This window comes from Haliotis rubra, unplaced genomic scaffold (assembly GCF_003918875.1).
Source record: "Haliotis rubra isolate DU_JTF1 unplaced genomic scaffold, ASM391887v1 Scf56, whole genome shotgun sequence".
Lineage (NCBI taxonomy): Eukaryota > Metazoa > Mollusca > Gastropoda > Lepetellida > Haliotidae > Haliotis > Haliotis rubra.
The window spans coordinates 359,827-376,696 of record NW_025767257.1 but is presented as its reverse complement, the minus strand read 5'-3'; the positions used below and the strand labels follow the sequence as shown (position 1 = coordinate 376,696).

Sequence of the window (16,870 nt, the reverse complement as noted above, 5' to 3'; positions counted from 1 at the left end):
CAAAGTAAATATTAATAAAAGGTAGAATTGGATAAATTAGTACCGCAAACTGCAATGTGAATATAATAAACATGGCGCCGTACATCATATTAAAGGCGGATCAGCAGCAGCATAAAAACGTAATCTGCAATAGTACAGAATTTTCATCAACGTAATCCACTGAAACAAACACGGCGTCCATTGACTAAACTGTAGAAAAACGACTAAATATCAATATATAATCGTTGAAGGATACTAGCTAAACCTCTATAGATGTCTATACACAGGTAACTAACTAAATATAATTCAGGCAGGATATAGTGTGTCGGAGACACAGTGCTACTAATTAGTGATTTTAAATTGAAGCTCACTGGGCGATACAAGTGAAGTTCGAGAGAAGAGGCACAAAAGAGCATGGGTAGAGGATAAGGAAAAACACATGCTTTTCTGCAGTAACATCTGTTGTGGAAAGGTAGGTAACTGCGTGGTGAATACTAATTAGTGATTTTAAATTGAAGGAGCTTCAATTAGGTGAGATATCTAAGTGTTCCACTATGTACACCAAGCAAACAGAAGAAGACAAGCAAAACAGAGCATTTGAGTCAGGATAAGGAAAAAGGCCAGCTCCACTGGTCAGGAACATGCAGAAAAACATCTGTGTAAACTTTAAGGTAGTGGTTCATCGCCTCCAGAAAGCGGCTCCGGTACAGCTGAGGGGAGACAACTGTAGGTGTCTTACCTGACAATCAGAGAATACAACACCTGCATATTAATCACAGAACTTATATGATAATTGTAGGAGACAAGCATGAGGAAAGAATGTTGTAATTTTTGGTTCACTATTGTTTTCAAAACTAAAACTGGAAAACAAGGACAATTCATTCAGTCATATTTCTGAAATTAAAGTTAACTTAATTAAAGAGCAGTAAGCACCATCCTTCCAAGAAAATGTTTTGAAACAATTTAATCAATCCACTTTAAGTGTAGTTGAGCACACTGCCACCATTACTCACCCTGTCCGCCGATAATGCCAATCTGGGACTTCACCAACATCTCCAGCTTCTTGTCCCAGGTGAATGTGCGAATGTAATCTGGAGAGAGGCAAAACAAACATTGGCAGACAGCAACAAGCAGCAAATACATTCTGCAACACCACACTTATATTATTATGCACTGGAAAACATGAGTAAGATTAATGAGATCTTGTTCTGTGTAGTTAGACTGACCAATGATCCCGACTACCAGCTCCTTCCTGGCCTCGTCTAGCCCTACAAGCAGGGAGTAGTCCATCACCAGGATGCTGGACAGGAACTCCGAGTCGCTTGAGATGGCTGCATTCAGCACTGTCTTGGAGTGTGGCCGCATGTACAGGGGCGACTCCACACTCACTGAAACAATGGTGAACACCTCATCAACAACTGACTTTTACTTCAGAGTATATACCAATATGCATTAACACACAGACTCAACCAATTGCCTTTCAATCAATGTGTTTTAGCGGTTATTTCATAAGAATGAAATTTGTTAGTGTCGTTTAAAGTGTGCAATTTCTTATGTTTCATTCAGCAAGATGGAATCTAATGATGGTACTATGTCCTGTCCACTACTGTCTTTTTAAACTTTTCTATTTAAACAGATACTGATGTCGAATGTGCAACAGTGCTACTGACATTTGAGAAGGTTTTCGTCAAGCAACACCAGTTCTTCCTCTCGTTTCCCTGATGTGTTAACCAAGCGATTCCTCATCGAGCCCTTCAGGTCAAATGTCTAACAAACATAGAAATATGAACACATAAGACACATGAAAACAACTTAAACCTCAAACAAGTGAACCGTGCTGGCACACATGGAATTTAATTACACCTGCATATTTCATTACAGACACGGTGAACTGTCAACAATATTTGTGCTATATACTGACTCAAGAAAAATGTAGACACACAACATAACATGGCTGAGTAACAAGGCACAGTTAAATGATATGTAACTGAGCTTCAAGCATGGGTCAAGGGAGATAACCTGGGTGATCTTTCTGTTGTAGAAGAGGTTCTCCATCACCAGCAGGTCCTGCTTCAGGGCATGGTTGGTCTGGGTGTTCCGGAAACCAATCCTGTAGACGCCAAGGATCTTCGCCAGTGCAGTTGGCCTCTGCATATACACATAGTTGACTCTGTATCATGACTCAGTTTGGCTTATACAAAATAATTACCTGAACACAATCTTGAAACAGTACTTGACACCTGCACTCACTAAGCTTAATTTTCATGCATTTTTAGAACGAAAAAACATATCTAGTATGATCTGTGCAGAAAGACCGAGATAATGTTCATGTATTTAACAATGAATCAACTTTGAAAGTAAAGTTTTGTACCCACTACTACCACGATTCAGTGAAATATTGCTCTGTATCATATTAGTTAGCTCACCTTTTCTCGATAGGCTCTTGTAATGTACTTGAAATATTCAGGACCAAACTTCTCAAATGATTCCACCTCCATACCAGACATTTGTTTCAAGATGAATCGGTCATCTACAATATGTTACACATGCTCACTTACTTATGGATAACCAACATAACAAAAGATTCATCAATTCTGAACTGTTTTTGTTTAAAAAACATTTAAATTTATCATACAAACAATTCATAACTGACAGAATTTCGTGAACATGGCAAGATGTTAGAGATTTTCCATTTCTAACAAGGATTACTAGGTAGGACAAGATAGTACTGAATATCTTAGGTTGGGTTGGCAGGTTGGCAGAAAACTATTGTTCAGTGACATGACCTGTACATACCTATCTCAGCAAAGTGAGGGAGTGAGTTTAGTTTTACGCTGCTTTTAGCAATATTCCAGCAATATCACAGTGAGGGAAACAAGAAATGGGCTTCACACATTGTACCCCTGGGGGGGATCGAACCCAGGTCTTCAGCATGATGAGTGAACACTTTCACCACTAGGCTTCCCCACCTCCCTATCTCAGCCACGTAGAAACTCACCATCAGTCTTGCAGAAGGTGGACCCAGACTTCCCTCCCTTGGCCTCCCAGGGCTTGCAGCGACACAAAGACCTAATGAACCTGTTGAGCAGAGGACAGTCTGATGTTTGTACAACCGACTCTGGTATCAACATCACCACAACCTGTTCAACTCACTCAACACAATCATCCCCAACCTGTCATCAAACTTGTCGACACACTCATTCCCATAAGATCAACACACTTGTCAACACACTCATTCACATAAGATCAACACACTTGTCAACACACTCATTCCCACAAGATCAACACACTTGTTAACACACTCTTTTCCCATAAGATCAACACACTTGTCAACACACTCATTCACATAAGATCAACACACTTGTCAACAAACTCAATCCCACAAGATCAACACACTGGTCAACACACTCATTCACATAAGATCAACACACTTGTCAACACACTCATTCCCACAAGATCAACATACTTGTCAACACACTCTTTTCCCACAAGATCAACACCCTGGTCAACACACTCAATCCCACAAGATCAACACACTTGTCAACACACTCCAACACACTCATTCCCATAAGATCAACACACTTGTCAACACACTCCAACACACTCATTCACATAAGATCAACACACTTGTCAACACACTCCAACACACTCATTCACATAAGATCAACACACTGGTCAACACACTCATTCACATAAGATCAACACACTTGTCAACACACTCCAACACACTCATTCACATAAGATCAACACACTGGTCAACACACTCCAACACACTCATTCACATAAGATCAACACACTGGTCAACACACTCAGTCACATAAGATCAACACACTGGTCAACACACTCCAACACACTCATTCACATAAGATCAACACACTGGTCAACACACTCATTCACATAAGATCAACACACTGGTCAACACACTCCAACACACTCATTCCCATAAGATCAACACACTTGTCAACACACTCCAACACACTCATTCACATAAGATCAACACACTTGTCAACACACTCCAACACACTCATTCACATAAGATCAACACACTGGTCAACACACTCCAACACACTCATTCACATAAGATCAACACACTAGTCAACACACTCAATCACATAAGATCAACACACTTGTCAACACACTCCAACACACTCATTCACATAAGATCAACACACTGGTCAACACACTCAGTCACATAAGATCAACACACTTGTCAACACACTCCAACACACTCATTCCCATCAGATCAACACACTGGTCAACACACTCCAACACACTCATTCACATAAGATCAACACACTAGTCAACACACTCAATCACATAAGATCAACACACTTGTCAACACACTCCAACACACTCATTCACATAAGATCAACACACTGGTCAACACACTCCAACACACTCATTCCCATAAGATCAACACACTGGTCAACACGCTCAATCCCACAAGATCAACACACTTGTCAACACACTCCAACACACTCATCCCCATAAGATCAACACACTGGTCAACACACTCAATCCCATAAGATCAACACACTGGTCAACACACTCAATCCCACAAGATCAACACACTGGTCAACACACTCAATCCCACAAGATCAACACACTGGTCAACACGCTCAATCCCACAAGATCAACACACTTGTCAACACACTCCAACACACTCATTCACATAAGATCAACACACTGGTCAACACACTCCAACACACTCATTCACATAAGATCAACACACTGGTCAACACACTCAATCCCACAAGATCAACACACTGGTCAACACGCTCAATCCCACAAGATCAACACACTGGTCAACGCACTGGTCAACACACTCAATCCCACAAGATCAACACACTGGCCAACACACTCAATCCCACAAGATCAACACACTGGTCAACACGCTCAATCCCACAAGATCAACACACTTGTCAACACACTCCAACACACTCATTCACATAAGATCAACACACTGGTCAACACACTCAATCCCACAAGATCAACACACTGGTCAACACACTGGTCAACACATTCAATCCCACAAGATCAACACACTGGCCAACACACTCAATCCCACAAGATCAACACACTGGTCAACACGCTCAATCCCACAAGATCAACACACTGGTCAACACGCTCAATCCCACAAGATCAACACACTGGTCAACACACTCAATCCCACAAGATCAACACACTGGCCAACACACTCAATCCCACAAGATCAACACACTTGTCAACAAACTCCAACACACTCAATCCCACAAGATCAACACACTGGTCAACACCCACAAGATCAACACTGGCCAACACACTCAATCCCACAAGATCAACACACTTGTCAACAAACTCAACACACTCAATCCCGCCGAGGATCAACACACTGGCCAACACACTCAATCCCACAAGATCAACACACTGGCCAACACACTGCAACACACTGGTCAACTCAATCACACAAGATCAACACACTTGTCAATCCCACAAGATCAACACACTTGTCAACAAACTCCAACACACTCAATCCCACAAGATCAACACACTGGTCAACACGCTCAATCCCACAAGATCAACACACTGGCCAACACACTCAATCCCACAAGATCAACACACTTGTCAACAAACTCCAACACACTCAATCCCATAAGATCAACACACTGGCCAACACACTCAATCCCACAAGATCAACACACTGGCCAACACACTCAATCCCACAAGATCAACACACTTGTCAACACGCTCAATCCCACAAGATCAACACACTGGTCAACACACTCAATCCCACAAGATCAACACACTGGCCAACACACTCAATCCCACAAGATCAACACACTGGTCAACCCGCTCAATCCCACAAGATCAACACACTGGTCAACACACTGGTCAACACACTCAATCCCACAAGATCAACACACTGGCCAACACACTCAATCCCACAAGATCAACACACTGGTCAACACGCTCAATCCCACAAGATCAACACACTTGTCAACACACTCCAACACACTCATTCACATAAGATCAACACACTGGTCAACACACTCAATCCCACAAGATCAACACACTTGTCAACAAACTCCAACACACTCATTCCCATAAGATCAACACACTGGTCAACACACTCAATCCCACAAGATCAACACACTTGTCAACAAACTCCAACACACTCATTCACATAAGATCAACACACTGGCCACACACACTCAATCCCACAAGATCAACACACTGGTTAACACACTGGTCAACACACTCAATCCCACAAGATCAACACACTTGTCAACACACTCCAACACACTCATTCACATAAGATCAACACACTGGCCAACACACTCAATCCCACAAGATCAACACACTGGTCAACACGCTCAATCCCACAAGATCAACACACTGGTCAACACACTCAATCCCACAAGATCAACACACTGGCCAACACACTCAATCCCACAAGATCAACACACTGGTCAACACGCTCAATCCCACAAGATCAACACACACCAACACACTCATTCACATAAGATCAACACACTGGTCAACACACTCAATCCCACAAGATCAACACACTTGTCAACAAACTCATTTCCCATAAGATCAACACACTTGTCAACACACTCATTTCCCATAAGATCAACACACTTGTCAACACACTCATTCCCATAAGATCAACACACTAGTCAACACACTCATTCACATAAGATCAACACACTTGTCAACACACTCATTCCCACAAGATCAACACACTTGTTAACACACTCTTTTCCCATAAGATCAACACACTTGTCAACACACTCATTCACATAAGATCAACACACTTGTCAACAAACTCAATCCCACAAGATCAACACACTGGTCAACACACTCATTCACATAAGATCAACACACTTGTCAACACACTCATTCCCACAAGATCAACATACTTGTCAACACACTCTTTTCCCACAAGATCAACACCCTGGTCAACACACTCAATCCCACAAGATCAACACACTTGTCAACACACTCCAACACACTCATTCCCATAAGATCAACACACTTGTCAACACACTCCAACACACTCATTCACATAAGATCAACACACTTGTCAACACACTCCAACACACTCATTCACATAAGATCAACACACTGGTCAACACACTCATTCACATAAGATCAACACACTTGTCAACACACTCCAACACACTCATTCACATAAGATCAACACACTGGTCAGCACACTCCAACACACTCATTCACATAAGATCAACACACTGGTCAACACACTCAGTCACATAAGATCAACACACTGGTCAACACACTCCAACACACTCATTCACATAAGATCAACACACTGGTCAACACACTCATTCACATAAGATCAACACACTGGTCAACACACTCCAACACACTCATTCCCATAAGATCAACACACTTGTCAACACACACTCCAACACACTCATTCACATAAGATCAACACACTTGTCAACACACTCCAACACACTCATTCACATAAGATCAACACACTGGTCAACACACTCCAACACACTCATTCACATAAGATCAACACGCTAGTCAACACACTCAATCACATAAGATCAACACACTTGTCAACACACTCCAACACACTCATTCACATAAGATCAACACACTGGTCAACACACTCAGTCACATAAGATCAACACACTTGTCAACACACTCCAACACACTCATTCCCATCAGATCAACACACTGGTCAACACACTCCAACACACTCATTCACATAAGATCAACACACTAGTCAACACACTCAATCACATAAGATCAACACACTTGTCAACACACTCCAACACACTCATTCACATAAGATCAACACACTGGTCAACACACTCCAACACACTCAATCCCACAAGATCAACACACTTGTCAACACACTCCAACACACTCATCCCCATAAGATCAACACACTGGTCAACACACTCAATCCCATAAGATCAACACACTGGTCAACACACTCAATCCCACAAGATCAACACACTGGTCAACACACTCAATCCCACAAGATCAACACACTGGTCAACACGCTCAATCCCACAAGATCAACACACTTGTCAACACACTCCAACACACTCATTCACATAAGATCAACACACTGGTCAACACACTCCAACACACTCATTCACATAAGATCAACACACTGGTCAACACACTCAATCCCACAAGATCAACACACTGGTCAACACGCTCAATCCCACAAGATCAACACACTGGTCAGCGCTGGTCAACACACTCAATCCCACAAGATCAACACACTGGCCAACACTCAATCCCACAAGATCAACACACTGGTCAACACGGCTCAATCCCACAAGATCAACACACTTGTCAACACACTCCAACACACTCATTCACATAAGATCAACACACTGGTCAACACACTCAATCCCACAAGATCAACACACTGGTCAACACACTGGTCAACACATTCAATCCCACAAGATCAACACACTGGCCAACACACTCAATCCCACAAGATCAACACACTGGTCAACACGCTCAATCCCACAAGATCAACACACTGGTCAACACGCTCAATCCCACAAGATCAACACACTGGTCAACACACTCAATCCCACAAGATCAACACACTGGCCAACACACTCAATCCCACAAGATCAACACACTTGTCAACAAACTCCAACACACTCAATCCCACAAGATCAACACACTGGTCAACACGCTCAATCCCACAAGATCAACACACTGGCCAACACACTCAATCCCACAAGATCAACACACTTGTCAACAAACTCCAACACACTCAATCCCATAAGATCAACACACTGGCCAACACACTCAATCCCACAAGATCAACACACTGGCCAACACACTCAATCCCACAAGATCAACACACTTGTCAACACGCTCAATCCCACAAGATCAACACACTGGTCAACACACTCAATCCCACAAGATCAACACACTGGCCAACACACTCAATCCCACAAGATCAACACACTGGTCAACCCGCTCAATCCCACAAGATCAACACACTGGTCAACACACTGGTCAACACACTCAATCCCACAAGATCAACACACTGGTCAACACACTCAATCCCACAAGATCAACACACTGGTCAACACGCTCAATCCCACAAGATCAACACACTTGTCAACACACTCCAACACACTCATCATTCATAAGATCAACACACTGGTCAACACACTCAATCCCACAAGATCAACACACTTGTCAACAAACTCCAACACACTCATTCCCATAAGATCAACACACTGGTCAACACACTCAATCCCACAAGATCAACACACTTGTCAACAAACTCCAACACACTCATTCACATAAGATCAACACACTGGCCAACACACTCAATCCCACAAGATCAACACACTGGTTAACACACTGGTCAACACACTCAATCCCACAAGATCAACACACTTGTCAACACACTCCAACACACTCATTCACATAAGATCAACACACTGGCCAACACACTCAATCCCACAAGATCAACACACTGGTCAACACGCTCAATCCCACAAGATCAACACACTGGTCAACACACTCAATCCCACAAGATCAACACACTGGCCAACACACTCAATCCCACAAGATCAACACACTGGTCAACACGGCTCAATCCCACAAGATCAACACACACCAACACACTCTCATTCACATAAGATCAACACACTGGTCAACACACTCAATCCCACAAGATCAACACACTTGTCAACAAACTCATTTCCCATAAGATCAACACACTTGTCAACACACTCATTTCCCATAAGATCAACACACTTGTCAACACACTCATTCCCATAAGATCAACACACTTGTCAACACACTCAATCCCACAAGATCAACACACTTGTCAACACACTCATTCCCATAAGATCAACACACTAGTCAACACACTCATTCCCATAAGATCAACACACTAGTCAACACACTCTTTTCCCATAAGATCAACACACTGGTCAACACACTCATTCCCATAAGATCAACACACTAGTCAACACACTCATTCCCATAAGATCAACACACTAGTCAACACACTCATTCCCATAAGATCAACACACTAGTCAACACACTCATTCCCATAAGATCAACACACTAGTCAACACACTCATTCCCATAAGATCAACACACTAGTCAACACACTCATTCCCATAAGATCAACACACTAGTCAACACACTCTTTTCCCATAAGATCAACACACTGGTCAACACACTCAATCCCATAAGATCAACACACTAGTCAACACACTCATTCCCATAAGATCAACACACTAGTCAACACACTCATTCCCATAAGATCAACACACTAGTCAACACACTCATTCCCATAAGATCAACACACTAGTCAACACACTCTTTTCCCATAAGATCAACACACTGGTCAACACACTCATTCCCATAAGATCAACACACTAGTCAACACACTCATTCCCATAAGATCAACACACTAGTCAACACACTCATTCCCATAAGATCAACACACTAGTCAACAAACTCATTTCCCATAAGATCAACACACTTGTCAACAAACTCATTTCCCATAAGATCAACACACTTGTCAACAAACTCATTTCCCATAAGATCAACACACTTGTCAACAAACTCATTTCACATAAGATCAACACACTGGTCAACACACTCAATCCCACAAGATCAACACACTTGTCAACACACTCCAACACACTCATTCACATAAGATCAATACACTGGTCAACACACTCAATCCCACAAGATCAACACACTGGTCAACACGCTCAATCCCACAAGATCAACACACTGGTCAACACACTGGCCAACACACTCAATCCCACAAGATCAACACACTGGCCAACACACTCAATCCCACAAGATCAACACACTGGTCAACACGCTCAATCCCACAAGATCAACACACTTGTCAACACACTTGTCAACAAACTCATTTCCCATAAGATCAACACACTGGTCAACACACTCAATCCCACAAGATCAACACACTTGTCAACAAACTCATTTCCCATAAGATCAACACACTTGTCAACACACTCATTTCCCATAAGATCAACACACTAGTCAACACACTCATTCCCACAAGATCAACACACTTGTCAACACACTCAATCCCACAAGATCAACACACTGGCCAACACACTCAATCCCACAAGATCAACACACTGGTCAACCCGCTCAATCCCACAAGATCAACACACTTGTCAACAAACTCATTTCCCATAAGATCAACACACTTGTCAACACACTCATTTCCCATAAGATCAACACACTTGTCAACACACTCATTCCCATAAGATCAACACACTTGTCAACACACTCAATCCCACAAGATCAACACACTTGTCAACACACTCATTCCCATAAGATCAACACACTAGTCAACACACTCATTCCCATAAGATCAACACACTAGTCAACACACTCTTTTCCCATAAGATCAACACACTGGTCAACACACTCATTCCCATAAGATCAACACACTAGTCAACACACTCATTCCCATAAGATCAACACACTAGTCAACACACTCATTCCCATAAGATCAACACACTAGTCAACACACTCTTTTCCCATAAGATCAACACACTGGTCAACACACTCATTCCCATAAGATCAACACACTAGTCAACACACTCATTCCCATAAGATCAACACACTAGTCAACACACTCATTCCCATAAGATCAACACACTAGTCAACACACTCATTCCCATAAGATCAACACACTAGTCAACACACTCATTCCCATAAGATCAACACACTGGCCAACACACTCAATCCCACAAGATCAACACACTGGTCAACACGCTCAATCCCACAAGATCAACACACACCAACACACTCATTCACATAAGATCAACACACTGGTCAACACACTCAATCCCACAAGATCAACACACTTGTCAACACACTCATTCCCATAAGATCAACACACTTGTCAACACACTCAATCCCACAAGATCAACACACTTGTCAACACACTCATTCCCATAAGATCAACACACTAGTCAACACACTCATTCCCATAAGATCAACACACTAGTCAACACACTCTTTTCCCATAAGATCAACACACTGGTCAACACACTCATTCCCATAAGATCAACACACTAGTCAACACACTCATTCCCATAAGATCAACACACTAGTCAACACACTCATTCCCATCAGATCAACACACTAGTCAACACACTCATTCCCATAAGATCAACACACTAGTCAACACACTCATTCCCATAAGATCAACACACTAGTCAACACACTCATTCCCATAAGATCAACACACTAGTCAACACACTCTTTTCCCATAAGATCAACACACTGGTCAACACACTCAATCCCATAAGATCAACACACTAGTCAACACACTCATTCCCATAAGATCAACACACTAGTCAACACACTCATTCCCATAAGATCAACACACTAGTCAACACACTCATTCCCATAAGATCAACACACTAGTCAACACACTCTTTTCCCATAAGATCAACACACTGGTCAACACACTCATTCCCATAAGATCAACACACTAGTCAACACACTCATTCCCATAAGATCAACACACTAGTCAACACACTCATTCCCATAAGATCAACACACTAGTCAACAAACTCATTTCCCATAAGATCAACACACTTGTCAACAAACTCATTTCCCCGCAAGATCAACACACTTGTCAACAAACTCATTTCCCATAAGATCAACACACTTGTCAACAAACTCATTTCACATAAGATCAACACACTGGTCAACACACTCAATCCCACAAGATCAACACACTTGTCAACACACTCCAACACACTCATTCACATAAGATCAATACACTGGTCAACACACTCAATCCCACAAGATCAACACACTGGTCAACACGCTCAATCCCACAAGATCAACACACTGGTCAACACACTGGCCAACACACTCAATCCCACAAGATCAACACACTGGCCAACACACTCAATCCCACAAGATCAACACACTGGTCAACACGCTCAATCCCACAAGATCAACACACTTGTCAACACACTCCAACACACTCATTCACATAAGATCAACACACTGGTCAACACACTCAATCCCACAAGATCAACACACTTGTCAACAAACTCATTTCCCATAAGATCAACACACTTGTCAACACACTCATTTCCCATAAGATCAACACACTAGTCAACACACTCATTCCCACAAGATCAACACACTTGTCAACACACTCAATCCCACAAGATCAACACACTGGCCAACACACTCAATCCCACAAGATCAACACACTGGTCAACCCGCTCAATCACACAAGATCAACACACTGGTCAACACACTGGTCAACACACTCAATCCCACAAGATCAACACACTGGCCAACACACTCAATCCCACAAGATCAACACACTGGTCAACACGCTCAATCCCACAAGATCAACACACTTGTCAACACACTCCAACACACTCATTCACATAAGATCAACACACTGGTCAACACACTCAATCCCACAAGATCAACACACTTGTCAACAAACTCCAACACACTCATTCCCATAAGATCAACACACTGGTCAACACACTCAATCCCACAAGATCAACACACTTGTCAACAAACTCCAACACACTCATTCACATAAGATCAACACACTGGCCAACACACTCAATCCCACAAGATCAACACACTGGTTAACACACTGGTCAACACACTCAATCCCACAAGATCAACACACTTGTCAACACACTCCAACACACTCATTCACATAAGATCAACACACTGGCCAACACACTCAATCCCACAAGATCAACACACTGGTCAACACGCTCAATCCCACAAGATCAACACACTGGTCAACACACTCAATCCCACAAGATCAACACACTGGCCAACACACTCAATCCCACAAGATCAACACACTGGTCAACACGCTCAATCCCACAAGATCAACACACACCAACACACTCATTCACATAAGATCAACACACTGGTCAACACACTCAATCCCACAAGATCAACACACTTGTCAACAAACTCATTTCCCATAAGATCAACACACTTGTCAACACACTCATTTCCCATAAGATCAACACACTTGTCAACACACTCATTCCCATAAGATCAACACACTTGTCAACACACTCAATCCCACAAGATCAACACACTTGTCAACACACTCATTCCCATAAGATCAACACACTAGTCAACACACTCATTCCCATAAGATCAACACACTGGTCAACAATTTCATCAAAGCTTTTCCGTTCTCGCCAGGTAAAAAATATTGCAGTAAGAAGAAGACTGGTAAGATTCATACTAGAGACTTGTGTTTTCAGAAACTCTACTCACATGTCCTCCCCTGCTGAGAAGATGAGCTTACGGAGCTGGCGGAAGGGCTCGGCAAAGTAGATCTTGCAGTAAAACCTTGCCCCACTGTCGGAAAATTCTGAAACAGACAAGATGCATTGAAATGTCTTCCCATGTAAACCTCCACCTTCACACCAACACAAGCTGATCCCGGCCCAGAAAAATGGAATACTGATTCAAGCTGAGGGCAAATGTGAATAATCACATAGGTCAATGTGAGGGCAAATGTGAATAATCACATAGGTCAAAGTGAGGGCAAATGTGAATAATCACATGGTTAAATGTGAGGGCAAATGTGAATAATCACATGGGTCAATGTGAGGGCAAATGTGAATAATCACATGGTTAAATGTGAGGGCAAATGTAAATAATCACATGGGTCAATGTGAGGGCAAATGTGAATAATCACATGGGTCAATGTGAGGGCAAATGTAAATAATCACATGGGTCAATGTGAGGGCAAATGTAAATAATCACATAGGTCAATGTGAGGGCAAATGTGAATAATCACACGGGTCAATGTGAGGGCAAATGTGAATAATCACATAGGTCAATGTGAGGGCAAATGTGAATGATCACATAGGTTAGTGTGAGGTCAAATGTGAATAATCACATAGGTCAATGTGAGGGCAAATGTGAATAACTACATAGGTCAGTGTGAGGGCAAATGTGAATAATCACATAGATAAGTACGAGGGCAAATGTGAGTAATCACATAGGTTAGTGCGAGGGCAAAGGTCAGAATTAATAAAGCACAATATGAGGGCAAAAGTCAGAATTCAAGCAGTTCATTGTGAATACAAGGGTCAGTACTCACGCAGCTCGATGTGGGGGCTGATGGTCTGTTTGCTGTTGGCCTTGGACTTGTCCACCTCACTGACCGTACTGGACGTGAGAACTGAGTAGTTGTCAGGGTCCTCTGGAAACACACAACACGTGTCATTTCTTAACAAATCTTACTAACTGAGTATTTTCAAAAACATTATTTTTGAGTCAAGTTTCCTCATTCACACACATGTCCCATAACCTATGTGCAGCAACTATATGGAGGAGCTCATTGTTCACAATGAGTAATCAATCTTAATCTTTTAAATATCATCAACACAAAAAAGACACCAAATTAATCTAGCATGTGGTATCTTCTGTTCATCTAAATCGACTTTTGGTTACCAAGAAACTTCTCAATGAGAAATGTTAATGGCAGCTCAAATGTTTATCCAAAGTGTATTCATAGCTTCAGTTTCATTTAGGTATTGTTTTTTTCACTTTTATCAGACAAAAATATGAAATCTTTCTGTTCATCAAATTGCTACTGATCATACCCTTGGTTAAACTCCAAACATAGTCATATCTTGATGGACATGCTACACTGAAATCAGTAATATGTGACTGACATGTAACACAAATCTAGGACAACAGGAAGTGAACGTCATGCATGAACAGAGTTCAAGTATTTCTTGTGAAACACTCGTCAACATAACATGCCTTTCACAGGATCTATGTTTCATGTTCCCACATCTCCCTAGCCCTCGACATTGTAATTAATACCATGTGATCATTACTGGGTTGACCGATACACTGCATAATATATGCCCAAACTGGAGTTTAAGGGACATGCCTAAGAGTCAGCGCCATATCCCCCCTTTAACATGAAACGTTAAAGGTCACATGCAACCAAAAAATCAAACATAATTAAAACACAATTATCACTTATTCATGACATATAATATACATTGCTGGTTACGAAAAAATATATAAACAAAATTATAAGCGTACAATCGCAAATCGAAAGCGCAAAATTGTGTACTTCGGTTTACTTCCCAAGAAACGAAGCAGCCGGGATACCGAACCCAGTCAGAGCGGGTGGGTGTGCACTCAAGTGTAACGGCTGGTTCATTTGCAGATGCCTTCACGGCTAATTGTGTGTATACATATAGAGAGATGTTGGGTTTTGTAAATACATGCTCATTTTTTGTGTATAACATTTTGCAATCAACAGACATCATAACATGCCATGTGTTCAAATATCACACCTGCCTGTCTGTGTAATTACATAATGTGACAGAAACCGGCCATAAATCAATGCATTTTGTTTATGGTGTATAGCCTGATTGGTGTTAAGTTCAAATTGCATGTGGTCAGTGATAGCAGCTGTGTATTGAATATTGTCATTAGCAGACAGGCAGGCAGACACACAGGTGTCAATAAAACAAGACATTGAGTTTTGTCTGTGACAACGACATATCTATATTACAGTTAGAAATTCTGTCAACGCTAAATAATGACATTGCTTTTAAGTATCGAACTGAGAAAGTGTCTCGGTAAGAAGAACGTGTGGTGAAATAGACAAATGAAATTATATAAACCGTTAATTTACTGTCATAACATATAAAAAGCTCGCGCCTGTGAGATATCAACAAAACATTAGAAAAATAGCTCACACCAAAGCCTTCACCGAGTATTCACCCGACAACCCGCTTCCAAGCTGCGCGAACCTATTTAATTGCGCACGTGCTATGAGCGCAGCCCAGCTGTTGAAACCGGTTTTCCCCAGAAAAGTCTGGGGAAAATTAGTGAA

General features: G+C 41.8%; 1 protein-coding gene across 1 annotated transcript in view; it reads right to left on the bottom strand.

Annotated features, from left to right (window-relative positions):
* Positions 1-581: 581 nt before the first annotated feature.
* The window catches only part of LOC124253975 (1-phosphatidylinositol 3-phosphate 5-kinase-like), a 101,482-nt gene continuing 85,193 nt past the window's right edge, over positions 582-16,870 (bottom strand). The window contains 9 exon segments of the mRNA XM_046687829.1: positions 582-718; positions 993-1,070; positions 1,206-1,367; positions 1,650-1,746; positions 1,999-2,127; positions 2,406-2,509; positions 2,978-3,057; positions 14,275-14,371; positions 15,110-15,211. Coding sequence (XP_046543785.1) covers positions 582-718; positions 993-1,070; positions 1,206-1,367; positions 1,650-1,746; positions 1,999-2,127; positions 2,406-2,509; positions 2,978-3,057; positions 14,275-14,371; positions 15,110-15,211 — 986 coding nt within the window.